This window comes from Artemia sp. Qi Xiang Cuo, chromosome 7 (assembly GCF_049724085.1).
Source record: "Artemia sp. Qi Xiang Cuo chromosome 7, ASM4972408v1, whole genome shotgun sequence".
NCBI lineage: Eukaryota > Metazoa > Arthropoda > Branchiopoda > Anostraca > Artemiidae > Artemia > Artemia sp. Qi Xiang Cuo.
In genome coordinates this window covers 10,091,823-10,113,925 of record NC_142800.1, presented here as the reverse complement: position 1 = coordinate 10,113,925, position 22,103 = coordinate 10,091,823, and the positions used below count along the sequence as shown (strand labels likewise).

Sequence of the window (22,103 nt, the reverse complement as noted above, 5' to 3'; positions counted from 1 at the left end):
TCCCCTGTTAATAAAGGCTTTCAGATATGAAGCCATAATATTCGGATTTTATCATTATTTTTGTATAAATTAGTTTTTCAATTGTCTGTTTTCACAATTATATGTTATACTAAAAACTTTTATTTATTCCCGTTTCATCTGTGAATCTGATGAGAAATACAAATATTTTTTCTTTTTTGTATTTATAGCGATCAGTCTCCGACATTCATAAATCATCCAACAGGTTGCGTGTGCTAAGCTAAGCTGAATTATGTGGAGCGTTACGGGGATTGTGCCACGCGTGGAGGAAGTTTTCGGCACACGTTGCGTTCCGAGATTTTTATTATTATTATGGTATAAATTGGTTTTTTCAATTGTATGTTTTCACAATTGTACGTTGTATCAAGAACTTAAGACGTTTCTTTTTAATTCTCGTTTCAGCTGTGAATCTGATGAGAAATACATATATTTTTTCTTTTTTGTATTTATAACTATCAGTCTCCGACATTCATAAATCATCCAACAGGTTGCGTGTGCTAAGCTAAGCTGAATTATGCGGAGAGTTTAAATAACAGAAAAAAAATTCATTTTTAACACTATAATTTAAGGTCACAGCAATAGTACTTAGGGATATTATAAGTATCACGCCCTATCCAAAACAACTACTAAAGCAAATGACGTGAAAAAAACGGCCAAAAAAGAACAGTAAAAAATAGCCAAAAAAAGCCAAAAAAGAACAGAAAACACAAAATTCTAAGAATTTAGCCGAAAACCAATGAAACTTGGATTGGACGCCTTGAAAACTGATGTTTTATCACTATATTTTTCTTATTTTTTTTTACCTTTTGTCAAACGTCATATTGTCTACATTATATTTTATATTATTTTAACTTCTTATTAATATTATTAAAATTACATATTATATTTATAATTATAATATTTGTATTATTCATAATCTATTACGATGGATGCTATACTCTCCCTCGTTGATTTCTGTTATAAGTTTAAATGCCTCTAATCACAATGTTTGATAATTTTCACCCTTTAATTACGCCTAATACAGAGGTAGGTCCGGCCTGTTTTTGTATCCTGGCCCTTTCAAAGAACAAAAAAAAAAAAAAAACAAGGAGAAAGGCATTCAAAAAGATCAGCAAGGACTATCTTCAATGAAGAAAACGTTGGGGATGACGAAAGTGCGATACAATTCAACGTACTCGTGTCGCCGGGAAATCCATCTGTGTCGAAAATCCAAATAGTTTTTACCATTCTATGAAATATTTTCTGATATCTGTTTCTAACTTTAGATAAAGAGTTTTTGTTACGCAAATAAATAAAGAAAATTTGGTACTGGTGCATTATGCGGGCACTGCTATATACTGTATGTGGAATGTGAAACGGGAAATGCTAAAGTCAAATGCGAGAGATAAATACCCGGTTATAATGGTTTATGAACAAAATAATAAGAATTACAAGTTAGAATTATGCGCCCAGAAAGCTGTAATGTCTTTCACAATCGCTGAAAAATGATCTCTGCCTTCAGACTTCACTTTCGCACGCCACATGTGCTCGGCTAAATAAGCTGATAGATGTTGGCGGGCAGCACCTCGGTGTCGTTTATTTTGCCATTTGGCTGAGCCCTTCACGGAAACACTTCACGGAGATATTTATTCCAATTGACTACCGTATGTCTAGAAATTCCTAGTTCTTCTTCACACATGGCAATAGACGACCATTCTTTAGTCCAGAAATAAATGAAACGAACTGCAGTAAGAAATGGTATTTCACTATTAGGAAACCACGTATTGATAACACCTCCAATATTGTCCAATATGCTTCTCATACAAGTATAAGGTCATGGTGTGTCCATTTTCGCACTCTTTTGTCTTGGGCAATTACCCCTTATCATAGGCAGCGCGCTAGCGCTGCCTAAGTAAAGAACGATGTGGACACAATGTGTTGTTGTTTTTTTTTGTTTTTTTTTTTTCTCCATGCCCGGGCACTTTGTATCGAAGGAGTTGTCGTAGAAAGTTCGAAAAGGGCTCATTCGATTGCAAATTGGAATGGCTAGTACCCTTTTTAATAGTCGAAAGTGATTGGAGGGCAACTATCCCCCTTCCCATGCCCATCATTCCCCCAAACACATTCAATCAGAGTTTTGAGATAGCCATTTTGTTCAGCCTAGTTGATTTCCCGATAGAAAATATATTTTTGTCGAGGTCACTCCCCCACAACCATCAGGGCAAGGGTTTCAAGTTATGCCCTGTGGGCATATAAGGTTTTTATAGAAGGCGTTGTCGTAGAAGCTTCAAAAAAGGTTCATTCGATTGGAAACTCAAAGGGCTAGTGCCCTTTCTAATAGTCAAAAGTGATTGGAGGGCAACTAGCCCCCCCTTCCACGGCCATCATTCTCCCATTTGCACTTTACTGAAAAAAATATAAATGTTTTTACTTTTATAACGTTAATAAATGAAATAATTTTAACATTTGGATTACTAAATATCAGTATATGTATATTAAACTGACAATGCACATTCATTTGTATTTTTTCAGTAAAGTGCAAATTTTATTCTAGCCTTGGGAAGGCACATGGGTTTTGTTCCCAACTTATGTTACTTTCTGCTCGCTTTGAGTTTGACTCGGCTATTTATTTTAATTTCTGTTCGTTTTGGGTTTCATTTATTTATCGATGCTGATTTGTGGTAGTTTCGAGCTTGGTAGATTATTTTAGTCTATTTTTGCTCATTTTTTGTTTGATGGAGTTCTTTACTTTTTTCGAAAAACTTATTTAGTGGAAATTTTTTTTTTTAATTAATACTGTAAAAATTCAACTGGGTCTTTTTCTGTCTTTGGCAAATCCCAAATTGTAACTCTAACATTCATATTAGATCAATTCCACTCTAAAAACTGTTTTAGTACCGGGTATCTGTCTCTCCCGTTTGACTGTAGCGTTTCCCATTTGATATTCTACATACAGTATACAGCGGTGTCCGCATAATGCACTACTACCGAAAATTTTTCTCAGCCAAAATTTTAGTTTTTGATTTTTTTTTTCTTTATGGTTGGTCAAAGATGTAAAACATAACTTTCCCAAAAATGTTCAGTAGCCTTGTTTTACAAAATCAGGAAATTACATATTATAAATTACATCGTTATAATTTAATAAATTATATTGTAATTGTAATATTGTAATTTTATAATTACAATATTATAAATTACATATTATATTTAAATTTATAATATTTGTATTATTCTTAATCTATTACGATGAATGTTATGGACTCCCTCGTTGAATTCTGTTATAAGTTTAAATGCCTCTAATCACAATGTTTGATAATTTTCACCCTTTTATTACGCCTAATACAAAGGTAGGTCCGGCCTGTTTTTGTATCCTGGCCCTTTCAAAGAACAAAACTAACAAGGAGAAAGGCATTCAAAAAGATCAGCAAGAACTATCTTCAATGAAGAAAAGGGCTGCCATGAAGAAAGTGCGATACAATTCAACGTATAAAAGAATAAGGCTGTCTTATACCTGGCGATGGCGAAATGGATAGTTTTCTAGTTCCCCATTTGTCAATAAATACAGAAGGAGGTTTGGAGGGGGAGTAAAGATTACTCTCAAATCCTCCTTACTTTCAGGGAATATGTTTACACTCTGCCTCCAATACAGATTCTGGGGAATTATTGCGCTCATCTTATAGCAGGCACAAAAAACTTTATGAAATAAGGCAAAAAGCTGTTTATATGTATTATATATATAAATATATATATATATATATATATATATATATATATATATATATATATATATATATATATATATATATATATATATATATATATATATATATATATATATATATATATATATATATATGTATATATATATATATAGGTACTTCATAAACCATTATAACCGGGTATCTGTCTCTCCCGTTTGACTGTAGCATTACTGTTTGGCATTCCACATACAGTTTGTAGCGGTGCCCGCATAATGCACCAGTACCCCAAGATGTTTTAGGGTTGAATCACATGGATTTGGTATGAAGATTGTGATTAAGCACAATTTAGTACACTTTATAAAAAATTTTATTCAATAGCCAAATTTATCAATTGGTTTTGGCAATAACTACCGTATCCAGAGGAAGGTTAGGGGGTTAGATCCCCCCCCTCAGAAATGTTTTTTCCGACTCATAAAAACGTAACAAAATTTAAGTAGTGTTGTATCAGCTGGAACCCACGCGATATATTATATAGGGAAGATGCTTAAGAAACGAGTCAAACGGGTTTCTTTCAATAGAGAATTGGATTGCAAACCGTGGTTTGTCATTGTGTTTACAATATTTAAACTTTTGTTTTGGGGTTTATCGGGGAAAAAGGTTAGGTTACGTATTTAATATGCTATGCTTTACCCACCCCCCTAATGTGCAAATATATAGCCCGAATTTGTTTCTAAACTGTTATATTTTCATCGTATTTTGTTTCATTTAATTAGCATTAACCAAACTTCACTTCTTGCGTGGGTTCCAGCTAATACAACAGTACCAAAATTAATATAAACAAATTTTTATACGTTTTTTGGATTTTTTTTTTGTAGAACCCCTTTCCCCCAAAAAAAAATTCTTTTGTAACTATCCCTGAAAAAAGTTCTGAATACGGCCCTGTAACTGTTACTTAAGGAATAAAATTTTGAGTTTATCCAAACAATTCCTAATAATGGTAACTATACTTTGTGGACCTAATCAATCTTGCATCTTCGAGGCTCATTGTGAGGCTCTTTACAATTCTAACTCCCAAGGAAGATAACAAATATAACGCAACAACTTCCGCAAGATAAATAAACTTACAGTAAATAAAAACGGAATATTCTATCAATTCAGGGTTTACGAAACGCTAGAATTTGATATATAAAATTATTGTTCTATGAAATATTCTAAAGTCAGACCCGCCACTAGAACGCTTTATAGGTTATCAGGTGGGCAATATTTCAAAGGGATTACCTCTCAATTATTGAAATATCGGTAAGTTTGCAGGGTAAAGGTCTAGATTTAGGGCTATTGAGAAGGAAATACGTTAAAGAAACAATTCTTACTTTATAATACATTATACAGAATAATTATAACTAACACATTTTGACCGCAGCTCCACTGTTACCCCCACAATAACTTGGAGATTGCCCCCACAATAATTCTACCCCTACCCCTTGTGGGTACGCAAAAATTTTTAGGGGGTACGCAGCAGGCCAACAAAAAAAAACAACAGATCTTTAACTATAGGACTGGCAATTTTATTTATATTTAAGCTAGTTTACTTAGGACCGGTAGCTGAGAAGGGGTACCTAAAATGTATTATGGGCAAAAAAGGGGTAAAGTGTCTAAATAAGTTTGAAAACCACTGGCTTAGAGCATGACTGTAACCACGGGCGTAATTTGTTAGAGGGCAGGGGGTAACTGCCCCCTAAAGACCCCAGTTTGACCCCAAGACCCTATTTTTCCCCCATCTGAAATTTAATCTTCAAAAGTGAAAATGATTCTTAGTCTTCAAGATTAAGATTAGCCTGCATAATTCAAGCATCCAGAGAAACAAGTCAGTTTTCTGCAGTGTATATTGGCCTTTATGGTACTGTATGGCTCAATTTTCATTTTCACTTGATTTGAGAAACTTGGCTCCAACTTTGCCCTCCCCTAGGATTTTGATAAAATTACGCCACTTTTTAGGGTTAAAAATGCATCACAGTAATTAATCAGAAAATTCGTTACTATTTAGGGCTGCTTAGATCTAACAATGGAAGGAGACTGTATTCACACTTTCACTTCAAGATCACATACGTTTTGCTCACTAAGTCTATTTGGGTACTGTACTACTGTCCTATATTTTTGTAACCTGATTATAAGTCAGCGTACAACTGAGAATGAGGAATTCAATGGACTGGCTGATTCATCACCAATAGTGATAAAACTGATAACAAAATCTAGATAGAATTTGGACGCACCTCAATTTAGAGATTAAACAACTAGTCGGTGTTTCATCGTGTTTAATTTTTTATTAAATAAAAAAAAACAAGTTTTTTAAACTGAAAGTAAGGAGTGACATTAAAACTTAAAACGAACAGAAATTATTCCGTATGTGAAAGGGGCTGTCCCCTCCTCAACGCCTCGCTCTTTATGCTAAAGTTTGTTATCGTTTTAAAAATAAAGTTGTGAGACAGAGTCAAACTTTAGCGTAAAGAGCGAGGCGTTGAGGAGGGGACAGCCCCTTTCATATACGGAATAATTTCTGTTCGTTTTAAGTTTTAATGTCGCTCCTTACTTTCAGTTTAAAAAACTTGTTTTTTTTATTTAATTTCTGATCGTTTTTTAGTTAATTAAGATTTTATTTCGGCTCACCGTCATTGAATAATTAAACAAAATTTGCATAAAAATTTTACTTTTCTTTTGCTAAATGGCTGTCTCTAAATTTTGTTCTGACGTAATTTACAAATCAACTTACGTAACGAACATCTATATTCGTGTTTTTCTTCTGGCAAAAAATACAAAGTTGCAGATTTTTGCAGATATGATCTTGAAACCTATGTAATAAAGAGTTTTTTGATACGCTGAATCTGACGGTGTGATTTTCATTAAAATTCTTTCACTTGTAGGGGATGTTCCCCCCTCTTTAAAAATCAGGTAAATTTTCTCAGGCTCGTAGCCTTTGATGAGTAAAACTAAACTTAATAAAATTTGTATATTTAGAATCAGCATTATAAGCCCATTCTTTTAATACATTTATTGACATCAAAATTCCGTTTAAAAGTTTCGATTAATATTGAGCCGTATCGCTTGTTTTTTTTTTATTGTTTTTTTTTTTATTATGTATATGTTATTACGTATATGAGGGGGTTCTCCCCTTAGTCAATACCACACTCTTTACGTTAAAAGTTGAAAAAAATTTTCATTCACAAACCCCTGAATCACAAATGCTGTTTAATTAGAATAGATAGCTCTTTTGAAAGCACTAAAAAAAACTGTAGCGTAAAGAGCGAGGTATTGACTTGGGGGAGAACCCCCTCATATACGTAATAATTTCTGTTCGTTTTAAGTTCTAATGTTGCTTCTTACTTTCAGTTGAAAGAAATTGTTTTTTTTTTAATTTAATTTCTGATCGTTTTTTAAATAATGCTTGGAAATCCTGCGCCCCCTTCATAGAAATTTCCCTTACCCCAAAGAAACATCCTCCCCGGAAAGATTCTCCCGAGTAACCCCCTCCTCCAGCCCCCCCCCCCACTAAAAAAAAACCTTCCTGAAAATGTCTGTATACTTCCCAGTAACCAATACAATATGTAAGCAATGGGCAAAGTTAATAACTTGCAGCACTTCCCCTGGGACCTGTGGGGGACTAAGTCATCCTAAAAGACATATTTATTAAATTTTCGACTATGCTGAACAAAATGGCTATCTCAAAATTTTAATTGGGTGACTTTGAGAAAAAAATGAGCGTGGGAGGGTGCCTAGTTGCCCTCCGTTTTTTTTTTGGTCACTTAAAAAGGGCACTAGAACTTTTAATTTTCGTTCCAATGAGCCCACCTACGATATTCTAGGACCACTGGGTCAATACGATTACCCCTGGGGAAAAAAAAAAACAATAAAAACGCATCCGTGATCATTCTTCTGGCAAAAAATGGAAAATTCCACATTTTTGTAGATAGGAGCTTGAAACCTATACAGTAGGGTTCTCTGATTCGATGAATATGATGGTGTGATTTTCATTAAGGTTCTATAACTTTTAGGGGGTCTTTCCCCCTTTTTTCGAAAATCAGCCAAATTTTCTCAGGCGCGTAACTTTTGATGGGTAAGATTAAACTTGATCGAACTTATATTTTTGAAATCAGAATTAAAATCTGATTCTTTTGATGGTATCAAAATTCCGTCTTTTAGACTTTCGGTTACCATTGAGCCGGGTCGCTCCTTACTTACATTTCGTTACCACGAACTGTTTGATCAAACATGGTGAAAAGAAAACAGAGTGAGGTACTAATGTGTTATAGCGACCACGCCAAAGAAGTGAAGTTAGGTTAATTCTAATGAAATATAGCAAAATATGATTAAAATATAAGGTACTAATTAAGAATCCGGTAAACACGCGAGATTTGAAGTTTCGTCAATGCTAATGAAATAAAAGAAACAGGATGAACATATAATAGTTTATTAAGAAATTTGGGCTATATATTTGCACATTAGGGGGGGGGGGTAAAGCTTAACATATGTTAAATACGTAGCCTAACCTAGGTACCGTTTTTTGCCCCTTCAACCCCAAAAAACTAAAGTTCATTAAACTTTAATTTTTTTGGGTTGAGGGGGCAAAAAAGGTAGGCCTACCTAGGTTGAAGTTTCGTTAATGCTAATGAAATAAATCAAAATAGGATGAAGATATAATAGTTTAGAAACAAATTTCGGCTATATTTTTGCAAATTAGGGGGTTGGGGGGTAAAGCATACCATATATTAAATACGTAACCTAACCTAACCTAGGTACCTTTCCCCCCCCCCTAAACCCCAAAACAAAAGTTTAAATATTGTAAACACACTGACAAACCACGGTTTGCATTCCAATTCTCTATTGAAAGAAACCCGTTTGACTAGTTTCTTAAGCATCTTCCCTATTTAATATATCGCGTGGGTTCCAGCTAATACAAAAATACCTTAATTTTTGTTTCGTTTTTACGAGTCGAAAAAACATTTCTCGGGGGGGGGATCTAACCCCCTAACCTTCCCCTGGATACGGCCTTGAACAGTTATTGCCAAAACCAATTGATAAATTTGGCCACTGATCAGCACAATTCCGCTGATCCGCAGAATTATGAAAGACGGTTGCATAAAAACGACAAAATATATAAGATCTTAGTTCAAAGACTTCACTTTTAAGCGTTTTCTGACAAAAGATGTAAGATCTTAGCACATTGATGAGTGATAAAAACAGGCCTATTGTTTAACGGAAGTCGAAGGGTACAGCAGTACAGCTCTTGTTCTATTGCGGTTTGTTCAGAAGAGGCCATACACAGGAGTGTTACTAAAGCGGAATTAAAAATTGGATTTGGTTGAAACACTGGCAACAACAATGACGTCAAATGACTGTTAACGTTTAGAGCCACCTGTCCTCACTCCAAAGGAAATTTATCTGAGACCTCTGTCTCCAATGATATTAACTACAACCAATGGACTTACCCAAGGGGGAGGAAGGCACACAGCACACCACAAAATTATAAATTCTCATGACCTTATTGTCACATCTTGCTCAAATCATCAATTAGAATTTAGTATTTATAACGGGGTTCTCCCTAATACTTTTGATTATGGTCCCCCTTCCTCGAAAATAAATTATTTGTGCGTGTCTGCTATATACTTTTGACAGCAATATTTACAAGTGGTTGCGAGTAGCGGGTGCTGATGTGATCGCCTCTGGAGGTGATGGTAAGCAATAAACTGTTATGTAATAATGCTGGTTTCCGAACATGCAAGTGTCCAAAATCATGCTTGCAAAATTATGTCAGGCATCATAATTTGCAAAAGATGTGTGATAGTAATTAAAGCAAAGCTGATGAACTTAAGCTATTTTTTTTATATCAATTCCAAAAAATCAATTCCAAAAATTCCAATTCCTAAAATATCAATTCAATCTCTTCCAAAAAAAAAGTTTGAACAGAATGACTTAGATCGGAAAACACAGCTGTAAAGTCTCTTCCTGATTTAAATTGTGTTAATAGATTAACCTAGCTGTCAATATTTTTGTTACAACTTCCGCTTGTCACGGGATCCAAGGGATTTCCTTGAATATGTGTTTAACCATACTAATGTGAAAAGTGATTAGATTCCTAGGAAATATTCATAAACCCATAGAAAGATACGTATATATTGGTGCGTTTAGCCTTTGGATAGAGTGAGTCGAACTTATGCATTGTACGTGATAAGTATGTAGTTCAAGCTATGGCTTTGATATAAATAAAGACTGTTTATATGAAATCTCTATTGGACTTGAATATATTGCTCTGCAGAATGGTATACTAGTTGTAAGCACCATTGGATGGACTCGCCCAACTATTAGACAACAAAAGTAAAGCTTACACAGCCAATGTATATCCTACCTGCATAAACAATTCCATTCATAAAAATTATTTTAAATTAACTCCACATAATATTACACTACTTACACCTTAAAGCTCAAGGCCCATGTATTTTACACCCTCACCCCTCCTTCGACAGTACTAATGCCATTATAAAGTAGCCTCATTCACGATGTTTTTGGGCAATAGTGTCCCACCCTGTTCTGGAAATAAATAAAAAATTTAAGAGTAAAATTTTTTTGAACATTTTGACCTTTTTTGTGATAATTAGCTTCGTTATAGAGATGAGTACAACAAAGAAAGGTGCAATTTCGTTAAAAAAAAAAGAAAATTTTAGTCAGACTTTCAGCCATCGCTTGAGAACCTGGGGTTGTAAAGGGGGGTTCTATTGAAACTGGAAGACACAGTTTATATAATTATCCAGTATGATCTTTCTCTATCTCACCCATTACAAAAACCCGGACCGAGGTACGAGTGCTCCAGAAAACGTTTTTGCAGATATAAACATAAGCGGCATTAGATCTTTTCACGGGTAGACAAAGAATAATCACCTACGGAACAAGTACTGACAAAACCACTTGGCCGGCTCAACCAATAAGTGGACAATAAGTGCAGAAATAAGTAGGAGCTTTTTGTTCGCACCGAGAATGAAGAGCCAGAAATCAACTTTGGTAAACTTACTGGATAATTATATAAACTATGCTGGAAGATGACAAAAAAATTAAATTACTTGTATGATATACCCACTACCTTATATTCTTCTAATATGTTTTTCTGACGCTCAATCCTTATGAAATATACAAAAGTAAGATAAAAACATAATACTTTAGAAACAAATTTAGGCTATATATTTGCACATTAGGGGGTGGGGATAAAGTTTAGCGGATCTGCATGCCTAATGTGTTAGGTACAATTACTCTGAGTATTTTGTAGTAGGAATTGCTTTCTAACTTCTAACTGTCCAAATACTTTACCTCCCCCCTAACGTGTAAATATATAGCCCAAATTATGTATTTACGATCTATTTTGTCACTTCTATTCGTCTTGTCTCGCGTTAAGGTGAAAGAAACTAACGAAAGAAAAACGGTTCAATAATGCGTCAATGAATGAACAACTTGAGCGGTAGTGGGTTTATCATACAAGTACCAACAATACTTTCACGGAAATACTTTGACGGAGAGAACATAAATGGCAACTGAATTTTTTCATGCTCGTTTTTTCTTATAAGCTAGTAACAGCCAGTTAAATTCTCCTCCTCCCCCAAATAGATTTTATAATCAATCAATTTATTCAATTAATAAACACAACAAAATACACCTCAATATAAACTCCCCCGTAAGGCTCTATGGCCAGGAAAAAGCAGGGGAGAAACAAAATGAAACAAATACAAGTATTTTCAATATAATGCATTGCATTTCAACCTTTCAAAGACTCAACACACACACACACACACGCAAAACAAAGCAAAAAGAGAAAAAAAAAACAATAATTAAAGACCCAAACAAAAAGCGATTTTATGTGACCCCCCCCCCCCCCAAAAAAAAAAAGAAAAAAAAAAAAAAAAAAGGATGTAGGACAATCCAATAAAATAAACCAAATTCCAAATATATATTTGAAACCAAACCACAAAAAAAATATTATACAAACTCAAAACCCCTCACACAAAATGTTTCCAACCCAGGCTAGTGTCAACCCCCTCCCCAAATAATAATAATAAAAATTAACAAAAATATATTTAAACATGAAAAATCAAGACATTAAAAAATTTCTTAAAATTCTTTTGAAAATGCCAAACAAGTGACATTTTTGAGCTGACTCAGGTAGGCTATTCCAAACGATATGACAAGCAGTTAATGGATTAAAGTCAGACCTCACTGATGGAGTAAATAGAATATTAATATTCCTGGAATTGCGAAGATGATGCAAAGACCCATCAGTGACGAAAGAAGGAGTAGTTTCAAGGGCTATGGGAATATTACCATGAATTTGATGAAAAGTGAAAGACACGCACGAAAGAGTGTAGAGACACTGCAATTCAAGTAATAGGCTAGTTGTGTGTTGTAGAATAATTTGTTTCCTGTATAAGCCTTCTTGCCTTATCATATAACTTAGAAAGTGGTTTCAAAAAAGAAGAGAAAGTTGACAAAATAAAGAAAAACTACCTTTATTTTGGTAATTTTATTGAAAAATAAATGTTTTTTGGTATTTCCAGTAAAAAAGTGAAAAACAACAAAATCCTCCCCTAGATTTTGAAAAATACACTGTTGAATTTCCGGGAATTGACGCCACTGCTCATAATATGTCGCAAAATACATAGAAAACAGGAATAATGTTACCAAAGTATTATTAAGAGCCTTCTGAACTATTACCACATAATTCTCAGAGCCAGCTACTGTATAGATAGCCAAAAAGAAATCGACCTGAAACGCTCCGATGAAACGTTATAATGCCCTCAAGAAAAATCTAAATTTGCCCTTGGAAACTAGAAGAGGGAATAGAAACCTGTTTGATAAATTTTGTTTCCATTTTGATTCTGTTTGATCCATTTTGATCTGTTAGATACATTTAGTATCTAACAGTAACTAGTAATAGTAACTACATGATCGCTATTGACACCATAAAGACATACGATTGTGTCAGTGGCGGATTCAGGGGGGTGAGGGGGCTCTCGCCCCCCTAGCGTAGTCTAAAGTAGTGTAATTTACTTAATTAATCCAAGTTTGCCTTAATTAAACTTTCTCCTAACGCAAGTTATCGGATCAACCTATTTTGCACCCCCCTCCCCTATTTCTTTTATCGGATCAACCTATTTTGTGCCCCCCCCCGGAAAAAATCCTGGATCCGCCCCTGGAGGGTGTAAACATTTGGCAATGTTTACACGATTCGTAAAGGCAACCCTAAATCGAAATATTTGTGACGAATTTTAAGCTTTAACAGCAAAAAATCTTAATTAGATAAGATAGATAAGTTTTATTCTTCATTAGATACACATACAATATTACATGTTATTATTCCCCCAAAGGCTCATTGGCCTGTACAAAGGGGGAAGACATATGAATTGCTTACTCAGAGATGAAAAACAAAAGAAAATTTAAAATGATCACTTACTCACATACGAAAAAGAAAAGAAAATATAGATACAATGAAAACTATAGAAAAAATAGAATAAATAAACTAAATTAATTAATTAGATCACATAGACTCAAAAAAATAATAATAATAAAAAAAATAATAATAAAAAAAAATAAAAACACAAATAAAAATAACTTCTACGAAGCCAAAGATTTTTAAATTTTTTTTTAAACAAACCGAATGAGTGGCACCTTCGAGCTGATTCAGGCAACTTATTCCAAACAATATGACACGCCATTAGAGGATTAAAATCTGACCTTATGCAAGGAGTAAATGGAACTTGAACATGATTTGTCATATTACGAAGATTATAATTAATTTGATCAGAGGTAAAAGATAGCGGAACACTTAGGGGCCGGGGGAGGTTTCGTGCACTCTTAGCAAATTTTTTTAATATATTCTTCTCCCTTTCATTTCAGAAAATGTTAATTTTGGTGGCAACCAATTTGGCTTTCAAATAAGGCTGGGATGTCAGCACGTCCATCGTGTTCTAGCTTCCCTCCTGTTGCAATCTGTTAATGATAAATCTCCTCTTCATATCTGTGCTCTTGATCTTTCGAAAGCTTTTGATAGTATAGTCCACTCACATGCACTCTATTCCCTTTTTTCCAACAATATTAACCTTTCTATTGTTGTTTTGTTAGGGTACTGGTATTCTAACTCTTTTATTCGGGTAAAATGTAATGGAGTAGTTTCTGATTCAAAGGTGTTTCTTCGGCGTGGGGTCCGTCAAGGTGGTGTGCTTTCTCCAAATATTTTTAAGTTATGTATTGCTCCTATCCTTTCGTCCTTGCTTTCTGAAGCCTAAAGATCTGAATTCTATCCGGATTTATTATTTTAAATTTTCTCGGTACCTTTTGATCCTCCCTCCGTGGCTCCAAAACCGGCATAAAATATCACGAGTTAGTCGTTCTAATTTACAAGGAAAAGTGATTATGCTTGTAGGAAAGCTGTCGTTATCTACAGGTCTCACTGTGCACCATAATATACATTTTTTTATTTAAATAATTGTTAACCTTGCGTTTTTGCTTTTTTGTTGTTGTTTTTTTTTTTTTTTTTTTGTTCTTGATGTACTCTACTTCTTTTTTACAGTGGATAATAAATAAATTATTAGTATTATTATAGCCTTTTCAAATATTTTACTAAATATTGATAAAGTTGAAATTGGTCGATAATTTGCCGGATCATTTCTTGGTCCACCTTTGTACAAAATAATAATCCGAGCACGCTTGAGAATATCTGGAAAAACACCAAATTCAAATGAAAGATTAGCAATTTTTGTTAGAGGCAATACTATTGAAGGAAGAATAGATTTAAATACCTTAGTAGGGATAGAATCTGGCCCAGATGAGGACGAGTTTTTTAATCCATAAACAATTTTAGTAATTTCACTTACTGTTACTGACTCTAGAAACACAGACTCAACACAAGATAGCCCTAGGTAAGATCTAAAGTCCGGCTAAGGCCAAGACAAAGTAAATGAAGAAGCAATATTCGTACCAACATTAGCAAAGAATGAGGTCAATCCTTCTTGGACATTAAGCTCATTCCCGACAGCTTCATCACTAAGGGCCCGACTCATAGGTAAAGAGCTAGATTGAGAACCGGGTTTAAGTACAGAATTTATTACCTTCCAAGTTTTACGAATATCATTGCCAAAAGCAGCAAAATTATTTAGATAATACAGAGATTTGGCTTTCTTACACAAGGAATTAAATATATTCCGGTAGATCTTGAACTGACAAAGACGAATAGCACCTGCTGAAAGTGTAGCGCATTTATGAGCTCTCCAGAGATTATTCTTCATTCTCCAGCTTTTGAGAAGTCCGGATGTCATCCATGGGTTTAGAGGAACAATCATTTTAGGCCTATGATTAGAAGGTGATACTTTTCAAATGCTAACAATAGCCTCATTTATGGTTCCATAAAAGGACTCAAATAAACAAGAAAAATCCTTATCATTATCAAGCAAGCTCCACGAATTTTCCGCTAATTTAGACCCAAGAAGAGATAACTCTTTCTCACCAAACCTAACAGAATAGGAATCAAACACCTGAGCCCGGTTACTCTTCCCCTGTTTAAAGCTGAATCGAGAATATATTGGAAAATGATCGGAGATATAAATTGAAGCATTTCAATTTATATCTCATTGTTTTGTAATTCATTGTATTGAATTACAAATACAAATGAAGAAATTGAAGCATTTCAGGCAAGGCCAAACCCCGAGTCAAGATAGGATGACCAAATTTAGTACCCACCCCTAGGTAACCATATTTCACGATTGTTGGTTATTTAAGGGCTAGAAATACAAAACGAAGGCGTTATATTATGGTTGGACCTAAGGCCGTAACCAGAGGGGGGTTATGGGGTTTGAATCCCCTCCCCGAAAGGTTTGTCTGACTCGTAAAAATGTAACAAAAATGTATATAAACAAATTTTGTATGCGTTTTTTAGTTCTTTTTATTACCCCCCCCCCCCGATTTTTTTTTGAGTAAAACCCCCTCCGAAAAAAAATCCTGGGTATGGCCTTGGTTGGACCCCACCCCCATCCCTAATTAAAATTATGGATATGGCTCTAATTTCTAGTTGTGGCATTCACCTTGATTGCAACTACTGATGGTTTTTATAACATATTAGTAGGGTAGAAATACGAGGGGGGGGGGGTAAACATTCTTGGGTTGACACGGACTCAATAGCCAGAATATTCTTACCCAAACTCTGAGATCTCCAGCAGAAGGAGGGTCGATCTATGGGAAGGAAAAAATCGGTTAGCAAAGAAGTAAAAATAGAAAAACCGTATTCAAATGTACCGTATATAAATAGTTTAAAATATCTCACCCAGACATGGGCGTCAATATTTAAAACACCCTTTTAGGATATTTTCATTGGAAAATGCCCTTTTTTTATATTTCTTGGAGAATTTAAAAAGCGACAAGATTGAACCCCCCCCCCGTAGATTTTATAAAACAGATTTACTCTCCCCCATCCTTCCGTACAGTTTTGCAAACTGACGCCACTGAATCCAGGGGCGTCAATTTCGCAAAAATGTATGTTGAATGTATTTTTCAAAATCTAGGGAAGGGGGCAATTTTTGGTTTTGCATATTTTTTTTCAATGGAAATACCAAAAATGCGCTTTCTAAGGTCTAGATCGGCCTACTATTTTCCTTCTGCCTCTCTCAATTAACATCCCTCGTCTCATGCACTTCAGCTTAAGATCAGAACTGACATTTCCAAAATTCTACTTTTTGGCATAGGTCAATATGCCTGCTCACACGGCAGAAACTGAAGTGGCTTAGAAATGCCAAAATGTCAAAAAAAAAGTCAAAAATAGAAATGACCCCTGATTGTCTCTCGAAAATAGGACTCGAAGGAACGACTGATGGACAACGATCACGTGGAAGACCACGAGAACGGTGGATTGAAAACTTTGGCCATCAGTACATTGTTCCACTATTGAGAACAGCATTAGATAGATCATTTTATCAAGCCCTGGTTCACACCATGAAAAGGGCATTAAGTAAGAAAGTAAGCATTCCACTAACAATAGAAGTAGACCTGTTCAACGAACGGATCTGCTTATCTTTACTCCTGCTATGGGCAAAAGTTTCTATTCAAACCAGGGCCGGTGAGAGCCAAGACTTGGCCCACGAACAAATTTCTTAACGGGCCCTTTCTACTTCGTTTTAAGCAATGCAACATCAACGCAAATGAATGTGCCAGGTAAAATCGGAGTCTCTGGGCATCCGAAGCAAAGAATTGAAAGCAACGTTTTCCTTGTCCTCCTTACCAATTATGTTCGTGAGTTGATTGCTATACGGTAGTGTAAATTGTTCATTAACATTTTGGCAGCATATCGATTTTGATTTTCTATTTTCTGTTCGGTGGGAAAAAAGAATTATTTATAAAAAGATTTTAAAAAATAAAAAAAATCTTTAATTGCTTAATTGTTTAAATTTCAAAAATTACAAAAAGATCTCTGACAGGGCCCCGAGTATTGCCCTTCCCTGCTTCCCTTAAAAGGAAGTTTGAACTAAAACTATAATATTGTTCAAACTTGCTTTTTTGTGCAAAACGTCTTGATTTTAAAAGGCCGTGCATTTTTTCTGGCAAGGGGGCTCATGAACACAGTGCCACACCCTGAGTTTTCAGCCGTGGGTGGGTTGAGCCATTTTTTGGAAGAGCTTGAACGCAGGGGTCCGTTTTCAGGTCTTTTCAAGCTATCCAAGTTACTGAATTTACGTATTTCTATTGCAATTCTTCTTGCAACAAATAAAAATACGTTCTACCATTTCTACGTTTGTTGATTCTACGAATGTTATTTAAAAAAATATGGTAAGCGCCAGTTAAGTATGATGTAATTATTAGTTGAAAATAAAAGTCATCTCATCTCATCTCAACAAGCCTGATCTGGGCAACAAGAAGATATCCATGGTAAGAGCCTGTCAATTCATATCCAAAATTAAGCAAATCAAACTGATTAAACAGGCAAGGGCGGATTTGCCCCCTGATTAATTCAGGAGGGCAAGGGTGGTACTAGCCTCCCTTTCATTCTCCAATTCCCCAGAAATGGTGTATATCTATCAAAATGAATATGAAATTATCGTTAGCAACAAAGCTTTTTGCAGAGCAAATAAGAAATCTATGTTACATCTTTTTCTTGTCATTAATGTTTGAGCACTTTGAGGTGCCAAGGTGCGCTGACTTCCTGTCATCTGGTTTACATCTTGAAACGCTACGTGTGTCACACAGTTACACCATTTTGACACATTCCCCAAATCGCTTGGTACATTCCCCAAAACGCTTGACACATTCCCCAAAACGCTTGGTACATTCCCCAAGACGCTTGACACATTCCCCAAAACGCTTGACACAATCCCCAAAACGCTCGGTACATTCCCCAAAACGCTTGACACATTCCCCAAAACGCTTGATACATTCCCCAAAACGCTTGACACAATCCCCAAATCGCTTGGTACATTCCCCAAAACGCTTGACACATTCCCCAAAACGCTTGATACATTCCCCAAAACGCTTGACACATTCCCCAAATCGCTTGGTACATTCCCCAAAACGCTTGACACAATCCCCAAAACGCTTGGTACATTCCCCGAAACGCTTGACACATTCCCCAACACGCTTGTTACATTCCCCAAAACGCTTGACACATTCCCCAAAACGCTCGGTACATTCCCCAAAACGCTTGACACATTCCCCAAAACGCTTGAAACATTCCCCAAAACGCTTGACACAATCCCCAAAACGCTTGGTACATTCCCCAAAACGCTTGACACAGTCCCCAAAACGCTTGACACATTCCCCAAAACGCTTGGAATGCGCCACTTGGTTTACATAATTTCCAAGAGAGAGCAACTCCTCGTGCAGTCCAAGGCTTTTTTAATGCAGGATGCCAAAACCCTTAAATTTAAAGTTTTTTTTCAGAACGCCTAAGACTTAAAATTGAAGGCCTACTGTGTGAGAAGATTAAAAATGTGTAAAAGCCAGTCTCCATTTGGCAGATTCTGCCATTCTGCCAGAAAAAGCAACGTCGAACGTTTCAGTATCTTCAAACTGCCAATACGGAGTAGGAAAAGAAGTCTCCATTGAAATAAATTTTGTAGATTGGCGGTGCAGATTTGCAGAATCTGCCAAATGGAGACTGGCTTTAACATTTTATTTTCAGCGATGTATGTCATGCAGGATTGGGTCTATCGAATGTTTTCGATAATAACCTCCAGTATAATCTGTGTACAAACAATGATTTTTAATTAAACGTCTCACCACTGACCGGAAATCAACTCCTTGTGCGTTTTACTTTCTTTCTACAAGAGTTGATCTTTTTTGAAAAATAAAAAGGTTAAATAACTGTGAAGAAGAACTATCACTAGAAAACATTATGTATCTGATTTACTTATGTAGGTCCTGAGATGAATGTTCAAAGTTTTTCTACCCTCCCACCCCCAAAAAAAGGATCTTACACGCGACACGAGCCTTTATACTGGAATTTTTGAGGAATTAGAATTATATCCCTTCATCCCCTTCTGCATGAATTTCCAAAAATTAGAGGAGAGCCATGCCACCCCCGTAATTTTTTTTCTTATATTGTAAACTTTTGAATGTAAGTCTTGGAACAGGAAACATGAAACCTTTTTTTAATGCAATGTGGGTCAACTTAATCTTTGAAATTTATATTGAATTCTAGAAACACTAAATAGAACACGCGCTTATAAAATGACGCTTTGCCTTTTGGAAACGAGAATGAGAAAAACTAGGTTTATAATACCAGAAAGTGGAACTTGGACAATTTTAATATAGTAGAACGTGTTTCTAAGAACATTGGAAATCATTTTATATAGCCTACGGATTTCTGAAGTGCTTGCTACAAGTAGTTCCAATCGTAGTTCCACTTCTGCAAAGTTCATCTCTTGTGTTTGTTTTCAAAAAACGTATATAGACTTTGCAGAATAAAAAAATAGTTATAGCAAAGAGACTATTCTTGTATCTCCTCCCACGTGAACACTTAGCTCTGAAAGATTCGGCTACGCGCTTACTAGTACACGCATACCAATATTAGATGATATCAATGTAAATACATTCTTAGACCACACTGGCTATACATGACAAACGAAACTCAGAGAAGAGAGAAAGCAACAAAATGAAAAATAAAATCAAAAAGGGTGAAAAAACGAGGATTTTGTCAGCCAGCGAACCATGAAGAAGACAAAATATAAGCATATATTTCGACAAGGACCTCCGCCAAGTCTTCATCAGTGCTAAACAAAAAAAAAAAAAAAAAGAAAAAAAAAACGAGAATCTAACCTTTCGAAGTTTCCTGTACAAAGACAGAATAGACACTGAATAAAAAAAACCAGGCAGGAATCAATAAAAATAAAATTTACCAAGATGATTGTGTAAGGATCTTTCGTCTTGCATTAATTTTGGCTGGTCTACAATTTCGGTTTTCATTAGATATGCAAATAGGTTCTTTTAAGTTTTTTAGGGTGAAAATATTGATTGAGTCCTTCAAGATTAAACTGTCGTAAATTGGGCTTAATGAAATATCTCCAGTATCTCTATTTATTGCTAAATTTTGGTTCATATATTTTTTTATCTCAATTACCTCCTTAAAAGTTTGTGGTACGCCATTAACAGTTGATATTAAAGTTGCCTCGTCAAACAGAACCAGATGGGTCGGGTTTACGAAAATATGCGAAGCCAATGCCGAATCAAAGTTGTCATTGTTATTTTTTAATCTCAGGGACTTGTCTATTGAAATTTTGTGCTCATGCAAACGTTCACCTAGTTGTTGATGGGTTCTACCAATGTAAAATTTTCCACAAGAACACGGGATTCTGTAGACACCACTACCCAGTACAGTGTCTGTTTTATCCTTACCTGAGTTAAAAAAATGTTCAACCTTTTGTTCGGTTCTGAAAGAAACAGAGAGATTATGTTTATTTAAAATTTTTCTAAGTCTATCGCCAAGTTTCGGGATGTATTGTAAAACGATGGAAGTTTTTTTCTCAATTGCCGGTCTAACTGAATCTAGGGGGACAAGCTCCCTATTTTGTTCTTTTATCTTTTTTAATCGTCTAACTAATATATTTTCAATGAGTTTGATTTGGTGAACATTGAAAAAAGAATATCCTTGACATAATTTAGTTCAGAATTTATATGATTACGGGAACAAATTTTTAAAACTCTGTCGACTAAAGAGATTATTACCCCTCTTTTTACAGAAGGAGGGTGATGGGAAGAGAAATGTAGATATCGGTCATTATGAGTCGGCTTTCTATATATAGAAAATTCAAGACCAGGATTAGTTTTTAGAATCAAAACATCTAAGAAAGGCAACTTACCTGAATCTTCGAGTTCCATTGTGAACTGGAGATTCGAATCAAAAGAGTTCAAAGACGAGGCAAGTTCAAGACGAAAGATCCTTACACAATCATCTTGGTAAATTTTATTTTCATTGATTCCTGCCTGGTTTTTTATTCAGTGTCTATTCTGTCTTTGTACAGGAAACTTCGAAAGGTTAGATTCTCGTTTTTTTTTTGTTCTCTTTTTTTGTTTTTGTTTAGCACTGAGGACGACTTGGCGGAGGTCCTTGTCGAAATATTTGCTTATATTTTGTCTTCTTCATGGTTCGCTGGCTGACAAAATCCTCGTTTTTTCACCCTTTTTGATTTTATTTTTCATTTTGTTACTTTCTCTCTTCTCTGAGTTTCGTTTGATATCAATGTAATCCCATATCACCAGAAAGGATAGTAAAAGGTCTACAATTTAGCTTAAGCTGTTTCAAAAAAATTCCCTTTTTTCCCTTTAAGGTATATGATTTCTTATGAGATTGTGTGTGAGAGGGTACATGCTAATTTGAAAGGTTTTCAGTGATTTAAGAGGCATAGGGTTTGCAGCCAGCATGTAATTCAATGTGCTTACATGCATGAGGCTTGCTGCTGGTATTTTTTCGGGGGGAAGCGGATAAGCATCACAACCCCTAGCAAAATTCTGCAAGGATCTCCAAATTTTAGAGGAGTCATGTCCCGCAGATTTCGTACCGGGATAACGAGTAGGCAAAAAAAAGATTTTCAAGCCTCTTGTACGCTCCCAGTTTCTTTCGTTACGTTTCAACGTACTGCTATTCAATTTTTGGGTATGTTTGATCTGGTTTCATAACAGCATTCAAGCTGGGTCAACAGTGTACAACAAAACGCAGAAAGGACGCTGCAAGTGCACATGGGGCTTCAGCAACAACTATGTGCTCACATGTGACTCATCTGGTCTGTTCCAAGACGGTGCCCACTTTCCACCATCTGGTGTACATTTCAGAACGCCGCGTGCCACACAACTACACCACGCTTGGCAAAATTCCACCACTCTTGGCACGCGTCACTTGGT

At 35.4% G+C, this 22,103-nt stretch overlaps 1 protein-coding gene across 1 annotated transcript in view; it reads right to left on the bottom strand.

Moving 5' to 3' along the window:
• Positions 1–1,445: 1,445 nt before the first annotated feature.
• The window catches only part of LOC148949925 (uncharacterized), a 32,374-nt gene continuing 11,716 nt past the window's right edge, over positions 1,446–22,103 (bottom strand). Inside the window, exons 4-5 of the mRNA XM_089091741.1 lie at positions 15,918–15,953; positions 1,446–1,616 (exon numbers count right to left, since the gene is read on the bottom strand). Coding sequence (XP_088947867.1) covers positions 1,446–1,616; positions 15,918–15,953 — 207 coding nt within the window. The remainder of the gene's footprint in view (positions 1,617–15,917; positions 15,954–22,103) is intronic.